This window comes from Canis aureus, chromosome 16 (genome assembly GCF_053574225.1).
Source record: "Canis aureus isolate CA01 chromosome 16, VMU_Caureus_v.1.0, whole genome shotgun sequence".
Classification (NCBI taxonomy): domain Eukaryota; kingdom Metazoa; phylum Chordata; class Mammalia; order Carnivora; family Canidae; genus Canis; species Canis aureus.
Genome location: NC_135626.1, coordinates 50,900,768 through 50,916,174, shown reverse-complemented (window position 1 = coordinate 50,916,174; position 15,407 = coordinate 50,900,768). Strand labels below are relative to the sequence as shown.

Sequence of the window (15,407 nt, the reverse complement as noted above, 5' to 3'; positions counted from 1 at the left end):
CTTCTCTCATGAGCCACCAGGTCCCAGGACAGCCATTTGGCTGAGGAAGGGGCCAGGTCAGTGTACCTGTCCAAGCTCACACTTTGGGACTGGTCTGATTTAGTATCCATCATTCCTTGGGCTCTGGCCTTGGTCCCATCCTCTGGACATTGGCCAGGGTATTAGCTCCAGCACATTTAACCTGTCCTCTCTAGATGTTTGGTGTCAGGTTACTATAAAGCTCCTCATGTATTCCCTGAAGAGCAGCTTGGTCCTGATTTTGACCACCTGCTCTTGCTTCCCCTCTGTGTCAGTTGAGACTGCATTTGATTTCAGATAATGGAAAACCCAACTAATTGTGGCATAGGTATGAAGAGTTTGTTTGTCTCATATAATAAGATGTTTAGAGGGCAGCAGGTTCCCAGTGTTATCAGTGCTCTTCTGTCTCTATCTTCTGCCATCCTGAGTGGTTGGATTGTTCCTTCATGGTTACAAGATGGCCTCTGCACTTCCAAGCATCACATCTGCCTTCAGAGCAGGAAGAAAGCAGCAAAGCGAAGTGACCAAAGGGGCCTTGAAACCAAATGTGTTTCCTTTTTATTAGGAAAGCAAGAGTTTTCCTTTAAGCCCCAGCTAGCTGACTTCCACTTACGTCTCATTGGCCAGAGCTGAGACTCCTGGCCACCCCTGACTATAAGGGGGAGGCTGGAATGTGGAACATTTTGCTTTTCAGACTTATTAGTTGGAGAAATCATGGGAGAGGGGCATTGAGGATGGCTTTTGAGTAACCACTCTGTGGTATCTGGCCTTCCGTCTCTCCATCCATCCCCAAGGAGACTTCTCAGGACTTCTTCTGACCCTGCCTATGACTTTGGAGGCTGTCACAGGATAAGAACCTGGTCCAGCATCTCCCCAAGTGTCCACTTTTGAATGAATTCAGAAAGTGACTGAAGTGCCTGCCAATTGCTGGCTATAAGGGTGCATCTGTGGGGGAGAAAGTGGACGTGGCCCTTCCCCCGTGGTTTTCAGCCAGTGAGGAGATACCCAGGCAGAATGCTCTTTGCTCTCCTTCTTAGAGCTGGTGATGCAAGACATTTCCCGCTGATCTTGTTAGGACAGTTTTGCAAGTTGCTACCGCCCGCGAAGGTCCTCAAACCCTAACACCAGACCTCATGGCAGCCTCCCAAATCATGGTTTTCAGTCCTCCCATCAACATTACTCTGGAAGAATCTTCCAGCCAAGTCTTGCTGCACTCTGGATCCTGTACATATGTGGGCCCCAAGAGCTTCCCCTCCTACCCCACAAGGAAGGGGACCCTGCTGGGGCTGGGCCTTGCCAGGCTGCTCTGCTTGCTCCCGAGACAACCGTAATTAAAATGGATTCCATTTGACTAAACTGACTCGGGCTCTTGGAAAGCTTTCAAAGCTGACAACTCCTTATGTCTGCCTGGAACAGCCTGGGAGAGTGCCAGGGCAGTGCTCGGGGAGGACTAGTGATTTGGAAATGTTCACCGTGATGAGAGGCCGCCAGCCACTCCTGATGGCGGGGTTTATCTCTGGCCTGTGCTCTGAAGGTGGGCCATCTGGAGACCTGTTGTCGGGCACCCAACTCTGGACAGGACCAGCTTGTTCACTGTCCCACGGGGGAGTCTGTGCTGCTAACCATCAATCATGGGCTCCGAGCCGAGAGAGAACTTGCAGGCCACTTGGCAATGATATTCCCATTTCGTAGGTGAGGAACCTGAGACCCAGAGGACACAGGTCTTGCTCAGAGCCTCACAGGGATCCTCTGATTTTCAACATTTCTTCTTTGAAAGCACCTGGGCCCACCCCCAACAGTCCCTTTTGCTGCAGTGTTTACATGGGGGCTGTCCCCAGCAGATGGCCTGGAATCTCATGAGCCGGTGCCACCAGGCAGGATATTAATGTGCTTCCTGGGGAGACAAGCAGGCAGGAGCACGGCTCTGGGCTCTGCTTTGTGGTGTTGCTTTTTGCATGCCGCCGAGTCCCCTCCTGCCTCCCGGCCCCTGCCTGCTTCCAACACCAGAAGTAAGGTGAGGGGCTTGGCCTGGCTCATCCTAGCCCCCCTAAGGCGACTCTCGGTTTTCAGACGTGACAGCGCCCTTAGTGGATGAGGGAACCCCCGGCGAGCAGGCGGCCGCTCAGCCCCCCATGGAGATCCCAGAAGGAGCCACAGGTGAGGGTGACTCTCATGGCGGGGTGGAAGAGACCCTTGCCGGGTGCCCCGCTGCCCTGCTTGGAGAAGTGGGTGCGGATAGGGGTGATGGTCTCCTCGAGTGAGGCAGCTATATGGGTGGATGCCGGGTTCTGGGAATCTTGGGTCATTCTGAATTTGGTGCCTTGATACTCTGTTGCTTCCGTGGCTGCCAGCCTCTCCGAGGACAGAGGACCTTCTATTCCCTCCAGTGCTCCTCTCCCGTCTCAGCCAGCACATCAGCTCAGAGCTCTCTCCCGGGTCCTCGGAGACAGGCCTATGGAAGCTTCTGCCTTCTTCACATACACACCCAGCTCAGTCCTCCACTCCTGCTGGGACTCTGCCCAGTGACAGTCACCTCCTAGTGGGCAGGGACACCCAAGTGTGTGGCAGATCCAGATGACTGACCCACACCTTCGGAGGATCTTAATGGGACAGCCCCTGAGTTCAGCCTGTGATCTAGCATCCATGTCTAGGACTGTCTTTTCAAATGTATTTGCACAAAACAGACATGACCAGACTGTCCTGTCCACACAGACTACGGGAGTAGCTCAGGCAGGGCACCGACCAGAAATAGTGGTGACCTCAGGGCCGCTGGGGGCCCTCAGAGCTGCCCATACCCTCAGGAAGTGGCTCGCTCGGCCCAGAGCACTTGCTGTCATCCCCATCTTGTCCTCTTCAGGCTCACGTAAAGATTCAGCTGTGGGCATGGTGATTTGGAGGGTGCGCAACAAGGCAGAAGAATTCTGGACCGGGTTTCACCAGCAATAGAGAGGAAGGGAAACGTCCCCACACAGGAGTCCTCTTTTCCTCCTAAAGAAGGTGCCCCCAGCAGCCATTTGGGAAACTACAGCCTTTTCTTGGGGCTCCTTTTTTTGAGAACACCTGGGCAGAGGTCCAGCACCCCCGACTTGTCAAAGTAGTTGCTGCTTCCTGAGTTGGTATTTCGAAATGGATAGAGAAGGGGGTGATCCTTCTCTACCTGTCCACCTCATCCTGGACTGTGAAGGTCGTTTGAAGGCCATGGACTGACTCAGGGGGTGAGATCTTGGATAACCTGATTTTTGTTACCCCATCCTCTCCCAAAAGAGCTGAGTCAGTGAGGGGAGCCCTTCCCCTCCCAGGGTGAATGCCATAGCTCACCCTTGACTTGGTCATCACTCCGAGGTAATCAGAAGTACTGTAGTCTCCTCTGTTGCAAAACGCCATCTGCGAGTGCTGGTTAGTGTGTCCGGTTCTGTGCAGTAGCCCAAGGCCATCCAGGGTTGCAACCCTCCCCTCAGGGGCTGGGGACATGGAGGAGACCGGAGGCAGGAAAATTCGTCCTGGACTGGCACTGTGTGAGCCGGCTTCACGCTCTCTGCCCTGGTTAAAGTTGACTCTCTCTCGTGGGCCCCTGTTTGGTCTTCTTCCAGCCCATCCGTTCAGTTATCCACCCCACCCCCCGGCCCCCTGCAGGTCCCTCCTCTATACTTGCTTCCGACAGACATTCCACTGCCCTCAGCCCCTTGGAATCTGAAGATCCACTTCCAGCCTTACTTCTGCTGAGGTTAGCTGGCTTCTCTTGGTGGCCTTCCAGCCGTGGTCTAAGGCTCCTCTACGCTACTGCTGCCCTGGGCCTGGCTCGGGTCTGTGGGAGACACACGGGCATTCTTTGCCCAAGTAACCATGCGGTCTGTAGACTGACCCCAGGGCGGCCCGTAAATGGGGGTCATCTTCTCCTGGTTTTTCCACTTGGGATTCTGACAGCCGTCTGCCATGTCACTAACCACAGGGGACACACACCAAGTGTCTCTGAGTGGTACCTTGAAACCCTTCCAATGGGATTGAGATGGGAGGTGGCCATGTAGCTGTCCTCCACACTCCCAAGCCACCTTCTCTACCCCTTACATCCTCAATGAGGTAGGGAGGTTTTAGATTGGGGGGACTTTTTTCCAATTATCGTCTTGGATGATGTGTTACCTTAATTTAGTCTTTGCTTTGGCAGGTCACATTTGCCAACATTTCATCTTGGTGCGCCGATGAAACTTTGAGGTCCATTTGGGGGTACAGTATGGCCACCCTACTGCAGGAATCCCTGCCTTGCTGGGATGGGAGCCCCTGCCATGTAGTAAAGTGATGGCCCAGCCACAGTCCCACACCCTACTCACTCCCTTTGGCTTCTCTGAGCACCTCCCTTGCTGGGAACTGGTAGGGCATCAGAATTATCAGCGATCTCCAATTTCTGACCTGCACTAGGGCCAGGATATTGCAATCCTACACTGGCATGTGAGTGCAGTGACTTCCCAGGGCCACAGCAATAGTGTCATCCCCACGTGTCCCCCTTGTTCTCTATCTCCAGGGTCTATGCCACTTAGCTGGACTTACTATCACTCCAAGCTTTTCTACCACAGCCTTCAGAAATTCAGACCAGGGGCACCCGGGTGGCTCAGCGGTTGAGTGTCTGCCTTTGGCCCAGGGCTTGATCCTGGAGTTCTGGGATCGAGTCCCACGTCAGGCTCCCTGCGAGGAACCTGCTTCTCCCTCTGCCTGTGTCTCTGCCTCTCTCTCTCTCTTTGTGTCTCTCATGAATAAATAAATAAACAAACAAACAAATAAATAAATAAAATCTTTAAAAGAAAGAAAGAAAGAAATTCAGACCAAATCTGTGCTTGGAGCTGCATCTCCTGGACAGTTGGCTGTTGTAAAATGACATGGAACTGTCACCAGTTGACTTCATGTGTGACACAGTATCAGCTTGTGGGGGCCCAGAGGGCTGTCATGTTTATGATCTGGCAGATGGGGAGCCCACTGCCAGCCCCCTCCACCCTTCCTGCAGCTTTCTGGGACAGCCCACAGGCTAGGTGTTTATAAGGTCATCATGGAGCTGTCCAGTGACCCAGAGAAATCTTTCTTTCCCTTCATCATCCTCTCCATGGTAGGCCCACGCTGGTAACTTGGCATTTCTGTTTGAGGTGGAAAAACTTAAATATCGCAGGACTGGGAGAAAAGACTGGTGGCCCAGCGAGCAACTTGTAGGCCTTTCTTAGGGGTGGTGGCTTCCCTGACACCATCCTTCAGGGCAGGTTGGTTCTTCTAGGGTCATGAGGCAAGTGCATGTCAAAATGTGGCCAACTTGCTTTATAAACTCTTTCTTCTGGACGATTATATCCATTGTCCTGGATCGATGTCCTGGTTCTTCTTGAGGCAAAAACTGGCATTGCAGTAAAGCTGATTGATTTTGGTGCTGTGGAAGATGTGGTCTTCTTCATTTGGGGTGAGTTGTGGCTCCCTGAGCAGAGCCCAAGACACCCTAAAAGCTACTCACTGCCACTGTTAACCTCCCTCTAACAAGGTGGCACCTACTCTTAGCATGTGGTTAGAGGGGTTTGCCCAGTAGTCTGGAGAAAAGAAACTGAACAATTTGGGGCTCCTCCCACATTCCAGGATTTTGCTAAACACATTCACACAAATTCTTGTATTAACCCTCACTACTGTCCTACGAGGCAAGCAGTATCATCACCTTGGGAGTCTAGATGAGGAAATAGGCTGAGAGGTTAAGTAGATGGTGTTGCCTGAATGTGAGCCCAAGCCTGACTCCACAGCCCACAACTACTGCTTCCTTGTACCCTCAGTACCCCCAGAGCCCTGGCTGGGGTCAGGAGTGCACCTGCCACTCAGACGTGGTTCTGGTGTCAGTGGCTGAGCAGCAAGCTGCTTCTCTATCCTCACCCATCCTGTGTGTCTTTGTTGAGTGAGGCACTTGGGACCCTGGTCCCCCTGTGGAGAAGGTCTTTCCTACAGGATCTTGGTCATGTGGAAGGTGTGTGGGTGTGGTGGGGTTCACTTAGTAACCCGCTTTCATCTACATTCCCAGCAATAAGATTTGCAAAGAGCCAGAGGTACGCCCCATGGTACTTATAAGATGTGCCTTTCCTAAATGTTTTTGGAAAGATACCGGAAGATGCAAGAGCTTTGGTTCTGGCAAACAGTAACTGTCTGTGCTTATATCTTCTTCATGTGCTGACACCTAAACCAGCTGAAGAAGCAGGCATTGGAGACACCCCCAACCTGGAAGACCAAGCTGCTGGACATGTGACTCAAGGTCAGTGGGCTAGAATCATCAACCACGACTTGGGGGTTGGGAGGAGGGAGATGGCAATGCTTAGAGAAGTTCTACCTTATAAAGAGAATTTGTACCCAGGCCCTAAGTCATTGGGCCTCAGTTTCTGAGTTATTCCTAAGCCATGTGGTGGGGAGTCAAGAAAAAATGTCCAACAGAAACTCAGAGATGCACAGAATATAATTTCCTCTGCAGGCTACCCTCTGGCCTGTCCTGGGAACAGAGCCTCAACCATCTCTCCACCAAGCAATTTCTTTTCAACTTTCTTCTATACAACCTTCAGACCTTATTGCGATTTTCTTCTCAGGGACCCAAACAGCCACGTTCGAGGAAACCAACTTTCTGTAATCATTTAGTATAAATGTTTTAAGAACTTAAACCTATAAATCCTAAAGATTCCTTGTCTCAGGGAACAGAGACCTCTGATATAAATGGAGACCTCTAGATTCGTTTTCTATCGCTTGTGGCGTCAATGATCTTGAGAGTGTACTGTATCTAGCCCAAAGAAGTGTGTCTCTTGAGGATATTTTGAAGCTTAACTATTTACCTCTGTGAGCAGGGTCATTGCCCCATAATGGGCTAATGTTCTCAGCTCATGTGGCAAGGAGAGGTGTGTTTTCATTCTTAGGCTTACAGAGAGCTTCAAAAAATATTAGAAAGGATAATCAAGGTTAGGGGGAACCCCAGTCTGTGTGTTAAATAACTAGAACCCTGGTTCCTATTTGTTTTAGGTCACAGTTTTCAGTGTAGGTAAAATTAGAGGCTTTTATAACCTCTGGAAATGATCATTTATTTCCAGAGGAAAAAGTGGATTCCATTTTTTAAAAAAAGATTTTATTTATTCATGAGAGACACAGAGAGAGAGGCAGAAACATAGGCAGAGGGAGAAGCAGTCTTCTCGCAGCGAGCCCCATGTGGGACTCGATCCCTGGACCGGGATCATGCCCTGAGCTGAAGGCAGATGCTCAACCGCTGAGCCACCCACGTGTCCTGATTCCAGTTCTTTCCTATAAATTTCTCTACAAAATTTTCCTACAAATTGCAGGCTATGTCCTTGTGCCCCTGCAACATATTCCATGCAATGAGAAGATCAGGCCAAAATGTTTTGTGGGAACTTAATTTTTGTGCCTACTGAATTTTTACATTTTTTCCATCAGTGGCCTAGAATCGTGTATAAAGATGAACACCAGATAGACATTTTCAGTGGGAATCTGGCACCAAATCTGTGCAAACATGGAGGTTTCTACCTCCGCTCCCAAAGCTGACACCTCATGCCTTGATTGGACTGCTGGCCCAAATTGACAAAGGCCAGTTCCCTCCAGTGAAACAGTGTGAAGTTTGGACACATTCGTGACCCATGAACACAGCTTATTTGCCAAAGGCCCACAGTCTGTTTTCAGGTTTAGAAAGAGCCAGGTAACAAAAGCCCAGTTGCCAGATCTTGTAGTTCCTGCGGCGGAAGGCAAACTTCCAGCAGCCCATGTCTTGAGGTACCTACGATAGACAAGGATGGTTCAGGATGGTGCTGCAGTGAGCTGAGTGTAAGATGTGGGCAGGCCCAACCCATGTCCTGCTCACACCGAGTGGTAGACCTTTCCTGTGTTTCGAGGACCGGACCTCCTGAGGGTGATGTGTGGGAGGACAGTTTATCCGGAGTCCAGAGACCTCCACACTGTTTGCCCAGATCCTGTTTACCATGGACCCTGCCGCCCACCCCTGGATGATTGCTTTGTGTATTCCTTACTGAACACTTCATAGTATTCTAGGAACTGAATAGAATATTCTCCTGGCCCATCTCCTTCCTCCAAAAGTATAATTGCATGATGTTAGTTATATTCAGTCAAGACATAACACACACTGTACAATCAAATATTGATGACTTTTCAAGGTGTGTTTACTATGTATGTGTGGGGCCTTTGCCTCTTTTTCCATGAGGATCATTTACAGTCTTATGGTATATCAGAGGACAGTAATATTCTGACCACAAGCGATTTCTAGGAAGCTCTAGGAGGAAAACTTTTTCCAGAAGACAAGGAGACCCAGCCTGCAAAGGAGATGTAAAGACTAGCACCTACCATGCACTCAGACTGGTCTGTTGCGCTAGTTGGTTGCTGAGATGTCATGGTGTTGAGGCACCTGCTCAGATTGTCGGTTTGTTGGGCTCTTCAGGCTGTTATTCCTGGAGACTGACCGACAGCCCCAGTGAGGTGCCTGCAGACCTTGTGGGAAGCAGCAATGAGCATATTTTCCGGACCCCAGTTCACCCATGCAGAATTCCTTTATTGATCATCGCTGCGGGGCGGGCACCGTGGTTGATGCTAGGAACATAAAATGAATGAGATCATGAGCGTGAGGCCCTGGCATGAAGGTGGGGGTGGAGGTGAGCTGTGGTCGGCTTCTCAGTGGTAAGCTGATGGCAGCTACACAGACTCTACCATCTCAGGGGAGAGGGCGGTCACGTGTGAGCCATGTCCACAACCACACACTTGTGGGCACACGTGTGTTCCCTGCCTCCCTCCTCTCAGCTCCTCCAATTCCCTGCATCTCTGGGGTTCTAGGTTTTGTTTAGAAGAGAGCTGTAGAGTTGTGTGGGTAGTTTTATCTTATTTATTTATTTGAGAGAGAGAAGAGAGAGAGAGGAAGAATGAGCACAGACAGAGAGAGAAAAGCAGACTCCCCACTGAGCACGAAGCCCCATGTGGGGCTTAATCCCAGGACCCCAGGATCCCTACTTGAGCTGAAGGCAGGCGCTTAACACACAGCCACGCCCCTGTGTAGGTTGTTCTCCTGCGACTAGACGGGAGGTTTGAAGGTTAGGAATTTAAAAAAAAAAAAAAATGTTTATTAGGAGTATCAAAGAGTGTGACTCTCCAGTCCTTAATACATGGTCAGATTCTTTTTTTTTTAAGGTTTTATTTATTTATTTATTCATGAGAGACAGAAAGAGAGGCAGAGACACAGGCAGAGGGAGAAACAGGCTCCATGCAGGGAGCCCGATGTGGGACTTGATCCCGGACCCCAGGATCACGACCTGAGCCAAAGGCAGACACTCAACCACTGAGCCACCCAGGTGCCCGGTCAGGATCTTTAAGGAGGGCTCACGTGAACACCGCCCAAAGAGCCAGAGTGAGTGTGCCCTCCACCAGCTGCTAGTTGTGTAACCATGAAAGCAGTGGCCTTGTTGGCTGGCAGTGTCTTTGCCATGCAGGACCCTTTACTGCCACTGTCATCTGTCTCAACTTATGCAAAAGGTCCATCCATGATCCATGACCCAGATAAATCTAAATCGTGCTTCTGTTTATAGGAACTTTATGGTAGTCTGTTAACAAAGACTCAAGCCCTAATGATGATAAATTTGGGCATTTTCCAGATCTTAAGACAGGGTTGGTTTATGGGCATCTGCTGGTTTTACTTTGCAAAAAGGGGAAACAAAGAGAAAGGTAGAGAAAAGGGTGTCCTCACTGTATCAAAGCCAGATCCTATCTAGAGGCCAGACTCTTCAGGAAGCTCAGTGTCGCTGGAGAGAAGGAGAAGCATCTGTAGCCTAATGGATTCGGAACAAGGCAGTCCCACAGCGGGGCTGGCAGCCCTGGATGTGCTGACATGCTCTGAGCCCACCCAGAGCCCACAACAGGCAGAGGAATAACCCTGGCGTTAAATGGGGCCTTGGAGGTCACCAGGTCTGAGCACCCCTTTTACAGATGAGAAAAGTGAGGCCCGGAGAGGGGAGGTGCCCACCAGCATCACCCAGTGAGTCGTGTTAGATAGACCAACAGCACTTTCATCATGAGCAAAGGAAAGCAACAAGGATGAGCCCAGAGCACACACTCCATTTTGTTAGTTGGGCTTATGATGCTGTTTAAATGTGCTTTTCTTAATTCAAGAGTGCGTTCTCTCTCTTAAACAATTGATGCGTCCTTGCCAACCTTTTGCTACCGATGCCTCTTCAAACCCAGAGGAGTTGAGAGTTCCAGGCCAGCAGAGGGAGGTACCTGAGAGGCCCTTGGCCAATGGGCTTAGCTCTCAGGATCAGCCTGAACACGGCAGAGAAGCTTCTGGGGTCTCCCTGCTGCCTCTGGGGGAGAAACGGCCAGAGGCCCCCGTGCTGGTGCTCTCCTGCCAGTCCCAGCATCATCCCATCTGCCAACCGCCTGCTCCGACAGGAGGCCCTCGGGACTCCCACCAGGAGTGGGGACTGAAGCCAGGGGATGGGATCACGGGGGGTCTGGCCTTTCCGAAGCCCACCTCCCCTGGATGTCTCCAGACAGAGTCTGGGAGTGACAAGGCTGTCCAGGAGAGCCTCCTCGGGGAGCCAGGGCGCCGTAGAGGTGAGGCTGCCGACCCGGGCACCCCAGGTCAACCCCACCAGCATGTGTCCTACGGCCCCAGGGAGGCCACACAGCAGCCTTCGGGGACGGAACCTGAGGACACAGAGGGAAGTCGCCACGGCTTGGAGCTGCTGGAGCACCAGCTTCTGGGGGACCTGTGCCAGGAGGGGCCGCCTCTGAAGGGGGACCATGACAAAGAGAGGCGGGGGGGCAAGGATTTCGACGAAGACCGCGATGTGGATGAGTCCTCGCCCCAGGACTCCCCTCCGTCCCAGGTCTCCCCGGGTCCGCAGAGCTCCCCAACCCGAGGCGGGGCACCCCCCGACACCGCTTCCAGAGGAGCCCCTGGCTTCCCCGGTTTTTCAGCTGAGGGTGCCATCCGCCTCCCTGTCGATTTCCTCTCCAACGTCTCCACAGAGATCGAGGCGTCAGAGCCCCCCGGGCCCGGCGCAGGGCCCACGGTGGAAGGGCAGGCCACGCCCCCCGAGTTCACCTTCCACGTGGAGATAAAAGCCAACGTGCAGAAGGAGCAGGGACATTCAGAGGCGGATTTGGAAGGGGCTGCCCTTCCAGGGCCCCCCGGAGAGGAGCGAGAGCCCCAGGGCCCTTCTGAGGGAGAGGACACAAAAAAGACTGACCTTCCAGAACCATCTGAAAAGCAGCCCACAGCGGTTCTGCCAGAGAAGCCCGTCAGCCGGGTCCCTCAACTCAAAGGTCTGTGTCTTGAGCTCCTTCGCTCCTTCCCGGTGACCTCGTGTGCCACCCAGGCTGCGGGCACTGCCACTGAGCTTCCGGCTCCCTCCTTGGCTCCTGCTGCTCCCGACGTCCTAGGGCTAGCCACTAAACCACCCACCCGGGCACTGCCGCTCACCCTCCTGCAGCCTCCTCCTCCCCTCGGCTCCGGCACATGCTCCTCTCACGCTTGGCCGCCACTCTGCATGTCACCAACACCCCGCCCAGTGCTTTCCACCCTGTTCATTTCTCCAGCCACTCGAGTCATCCGCAACAGTCCATCAGCCCACGGGTGGTTAGTTGGTGGCCCGCCCTCCACAGAGCGGGTAACAGCTGGTCCGCTTTTGAGGGCTTATCATGTGCCCTAAATTCATTGTCTCAAACCCTCCTGACCCTTCCAAGAGGACATAATTAGCCCCACTTTACCAACAAGGAAACAGGCACAGAGAGATAAAGTAAATTGCTGAAGGTCACCTGGGACTGCACTGAAAGTCATACTCTTCCCTGTTCAGCACAGTGAACAGGGTTCTGGAAGGTTCTGAAGTGGGCCCTACTTAAGAGCCCAGAGACGCAGAGGGCAGGAGCCTGTCTTCTGCTGCTTTTGTCAGTGGACAATACATCCCACATAGCGGGTGATTCACACACACACACACACACACACACACACACACACACACAAGCATTTGGGGTAGCCAAGAGCCCATGCTGAGCCTTCGGCCCAATGGTTCCCACCCCTACCTGCCCTACCTTGTGGCAGGAGAGACAATGAGCAAAAAACGTTCCCGTCTGAATCTTCTCTTCCTCCCTTGGGGGGGCCCAGGAACCCCTGTGCTGGGGCCTCGGCCCCAGCCTGCTTAACCACAGCAGCCCTGTGGGAGCTGGAAAAATGGTAGGGGGGGTTCTTCTGTGTTGGGGGTCTCTGTCAGGGAGATGAGGAGGCCTCAAGGGTACATTCATACATTGAAGACCTTTAGCATTTTGGAATTATTCACAGGGTTCAGAAATCGGTGCCACTTGAGCTGCCAATTGCAAACATCTGTTAAATTTTTATTAGATGTTACTTGTCAAGTACTTTGAATCTTGAAATGTAGATAGAACTTTGAAATGTTGTAGATAGAGGAACTTGTATTAAAATTTAAGACCAAAAAAAAAAAAACAAAAACCATATCCTATTTTAAAATATCCTAAATTCCAAATAGTAGGGGACAAATAACTATGATTTGACAGATTAAAACAGTGTTTCCTGAAATGGTGTTTTATTGAGTATTTTCTATCGATGTTTCCAGCGGGGGAAGGAGTTCCGTGGTCTAAGTTTGGAAAAACAGGCAAAGCAAAGTTAAGCAAGTTTTGCTGCAGCAGGACTTGTCAGAGCCTTTAACATTCTAATGCACATTGTGACCCTCTCAGAAAGACACAGAGTACAGATTCCCCAAATTTATTTGATCCAACCTGCTAACATCTCCTGGAGGAGGACTTGTTCAATAGTACCCAATTTGGCTAATGTGGATTTGGCAGAGGCTTTAAGTTGTGACGAGGGTGGTGATGGTTGATTTGGGCAGAAGATGTAAAGCAGGACCACCTGGGGCTCTTACTAAAATGAATATTCATTTTACGGCCTCACCTTAAGCTTACAGAGCCTCAGGTGGGTCCAGGAATCTGTATTTTATCAACTTGTCCCAGTGGTTCTGCTGTGTAGTGATGTGTGACAATGTCTGGGCTAGATCATCAATCTAGGTCGTTCTAGAAATCCAGTCTCCGTTAGCCAGCGTGAAGCTCCAGGAGGCCGCAGGACCTTTCGGCAGGGGGAATATGATTTTAAAACCAAGAACGAAAATCTATCATGAATTTTCAACGATGAATATCAACAGAAGGGAAGGATGAATTAGGATGCTGGTAGACACGTGGTTTCACCAGGGCCTGCGGCTTTCTACACACAAAAGCTGCCAGTGGTTTGGTTCTAAACTCCAAGAGATTATCTGTAAAATGTTTGACGGTAACTGGTTTGTCGCTAATTTGGGAAAATGGCAAGGATTAGTCCCCTTGAGGGGGCCTGTAGGCAGTGAGAAGCCCCTTCCTCGCTGGGTCAGGGGTGGACCGGGCTTGTCAGAGGGTGGGGCAGCTGGGGCTGGACACCGTAGCTCCCAATAGTGAGGGGAAGGGACCTCACTTGCCCTGACCCTTGGGTGACAGCCTGAGTAGGGGGTTGGAGCGTAGCTGAGCAGCCCCTCCTCCAGGGAAGGAGCCTATGAGAGGTGGGGCCTTCACTGTCTACCTTCCCTGAGGGCCCCTGTGCCCACATGTGCCTGGAAGAGTCTTCACTGTGCCCCTTCTGCATGTTCCCACCCTCGGCCAGCCTGCTCTTCCCTCTTGTCAGGGTGCTCCAAGCAGTGACCTCAGTGTGCTGTGTTGATACTAACAAGAGACAGATTCAAGGGGAAAGAAAATCCACTGGGTTTCCACCAAGCCCGGCTTAACAAAACCCATTGTACTGATCCCGAGAAATCAGAGTAACTATATCCAACTCTTTCCATAAGCTCTGCAAATGGGTATAACATGTGTTTTCATTTTATATCTTATCAGCTCGCATGGTCAGTAAAGGCAAAGATGGGACTGGAACCGATGACAAAAAAGCCAAGGTAAGCTGACGAAAACACAAACCTCTGCCGACGTCAGATTTATCAAGAGGCTGTGCTTATCTGAATTTTTATTTGTAACACGTGGGGAGCATCTGTCACTGAAGGATGACTGTCATTTAAAAAAATGCATTGTATCTTCATGCAAACTTTTAAAATTCCAGCATTTGCTCACTTTGATGCTTATGCCAGAGAAGAGCAGTCAGCAGGTTAAGGAATTAATGCTCCTAAAAGCAATTCCACTAGCATAGGTGAAATGAGATGTTCATAGTAAACAAAGATACATTTGGATTTTCTGCAATAAACTTTGAATTTTGCACACCTTACACTTTGCACTGCAGATCCAGGCTGCGTATATGTACACACACATATGGGAAGTGCATAGAAAATACCATTTATTCAGGTGGCTGAGGAAGCATTGATCAAGAAAGTGACCTCTAACCTAAGGTGGAGGGTTCTGGAAAAGCCCTAGAAGAGAGGACCTATGAGGCAGCCTGGGAAGGAAATATAAAGGAGGGTTGCTGAGGCAGGGGTGGGAACAGCGTTCCAAGGAATAAGAACAGCACAGCAAAGCCCAGAAGCATGAAGAGGTGATATGTGTTCTGAGAACTCTAGGCAGGTAGCTTGGTTGCTGCAGAGCTCCAAGTGGGGCTGCCGTCCGGTGGGAAGGATGGGGGGTGGGAAAGCTGATACACGCCCAGACTGCTAAGTGGACAAGCGGGCAGCAGTGCACTTGACACCATCTTGAAATCTGGCCAAGGCACCAGTTTGATGCAAGCTTTAGTCAGACTTCAAAAACCAACCTGAGGACCAGTGGATGAAGCCCCTGCTCCCACAAAAAGCACATCCAGAACCCGTGTTTCCTGTCAGCAATAGTTTCCTCCTTTAATGACTTTGCATCCTGGAAAATTCTCCCATAACTACACAGTAGAGTTTCCCCGGGAGCACCCTACTGTGTGACCCCCCAGATGAAGACCTATTTTTCGTAAAGGCATCTCAGATTTCCAATATGAATTCTGCCTAAAACATCTGGGTCCTAAGCCCTGGGTCCAGAGCCCTGATGGGCTCCTCCGATGCGGAGTGTGGCTCTAGGAGTTGGGTAGCACGTGTTGTGCCCTCCCCTCTGAAAAGTCAGGGTTTGCCATCGCAAGACCTGGTGAGGCAGCTGAGGGTCCTGCAGGGACTTGGGGGCTTCTGCCCTAGAGGCGTGAAGCCGTAGCAAGGGCTGCTAGCCAGTCATGATATGTATCCGAGGAATCCCAGCCCCATGCATGCATGCATGCATTCCATTCATTCATTCATTTGCACACGTGGGTACAATGTCCCTGACCTGGACAAAGGGTCAGATCCTTCCCAAACCTGCGCCAGGTGGGGAGTGCTGCCAGCAGAAGGGGTCCCTTGTGCAACCAGGGAAAGAGG

The 15,407-nt window shown here is 51.2% G+C and overlaps 1 protein-coding gene across 20 annotated transcripts in view; it reads left to right on the top strand.

The window, feature by feature from the left end:
- MAPT (microtubule associated protein tau) overlaps nucleotides 1-15,407 on the top strand; it is a 101,872-nt gene that overhangs the window by 59,923 nt on the left and 26,542 nt on the right. For 6 of the 20 annotated variants that reach the window (XM_077854019.1, XM_077854017.1, XM_077854018.1 and 3 more), the window contains 2 exons: nucleotides 6,212-6,277; nucleotides 13,936-13,991. In XM_077854019.1, coding sequence (XP_077710145.1) covers nucleotides 6,212-6,277; nucleotides 13,936-13,991 — 122 coding nt within the window. Of the gene's footprint in view, nucleotides 1-2,070; nucleotides 2,176-6,211; nucleotides 6,278-10,251; nucleotides 11,338-13,935; nucleotides 13,992-15,407 lie in introns of all 20 variants that reach the window. The other 14 variants (XM_077854003.1, XM_077854000.1, XM_077854002.1 and 11 more) reach the window with 7 other exon arrangements.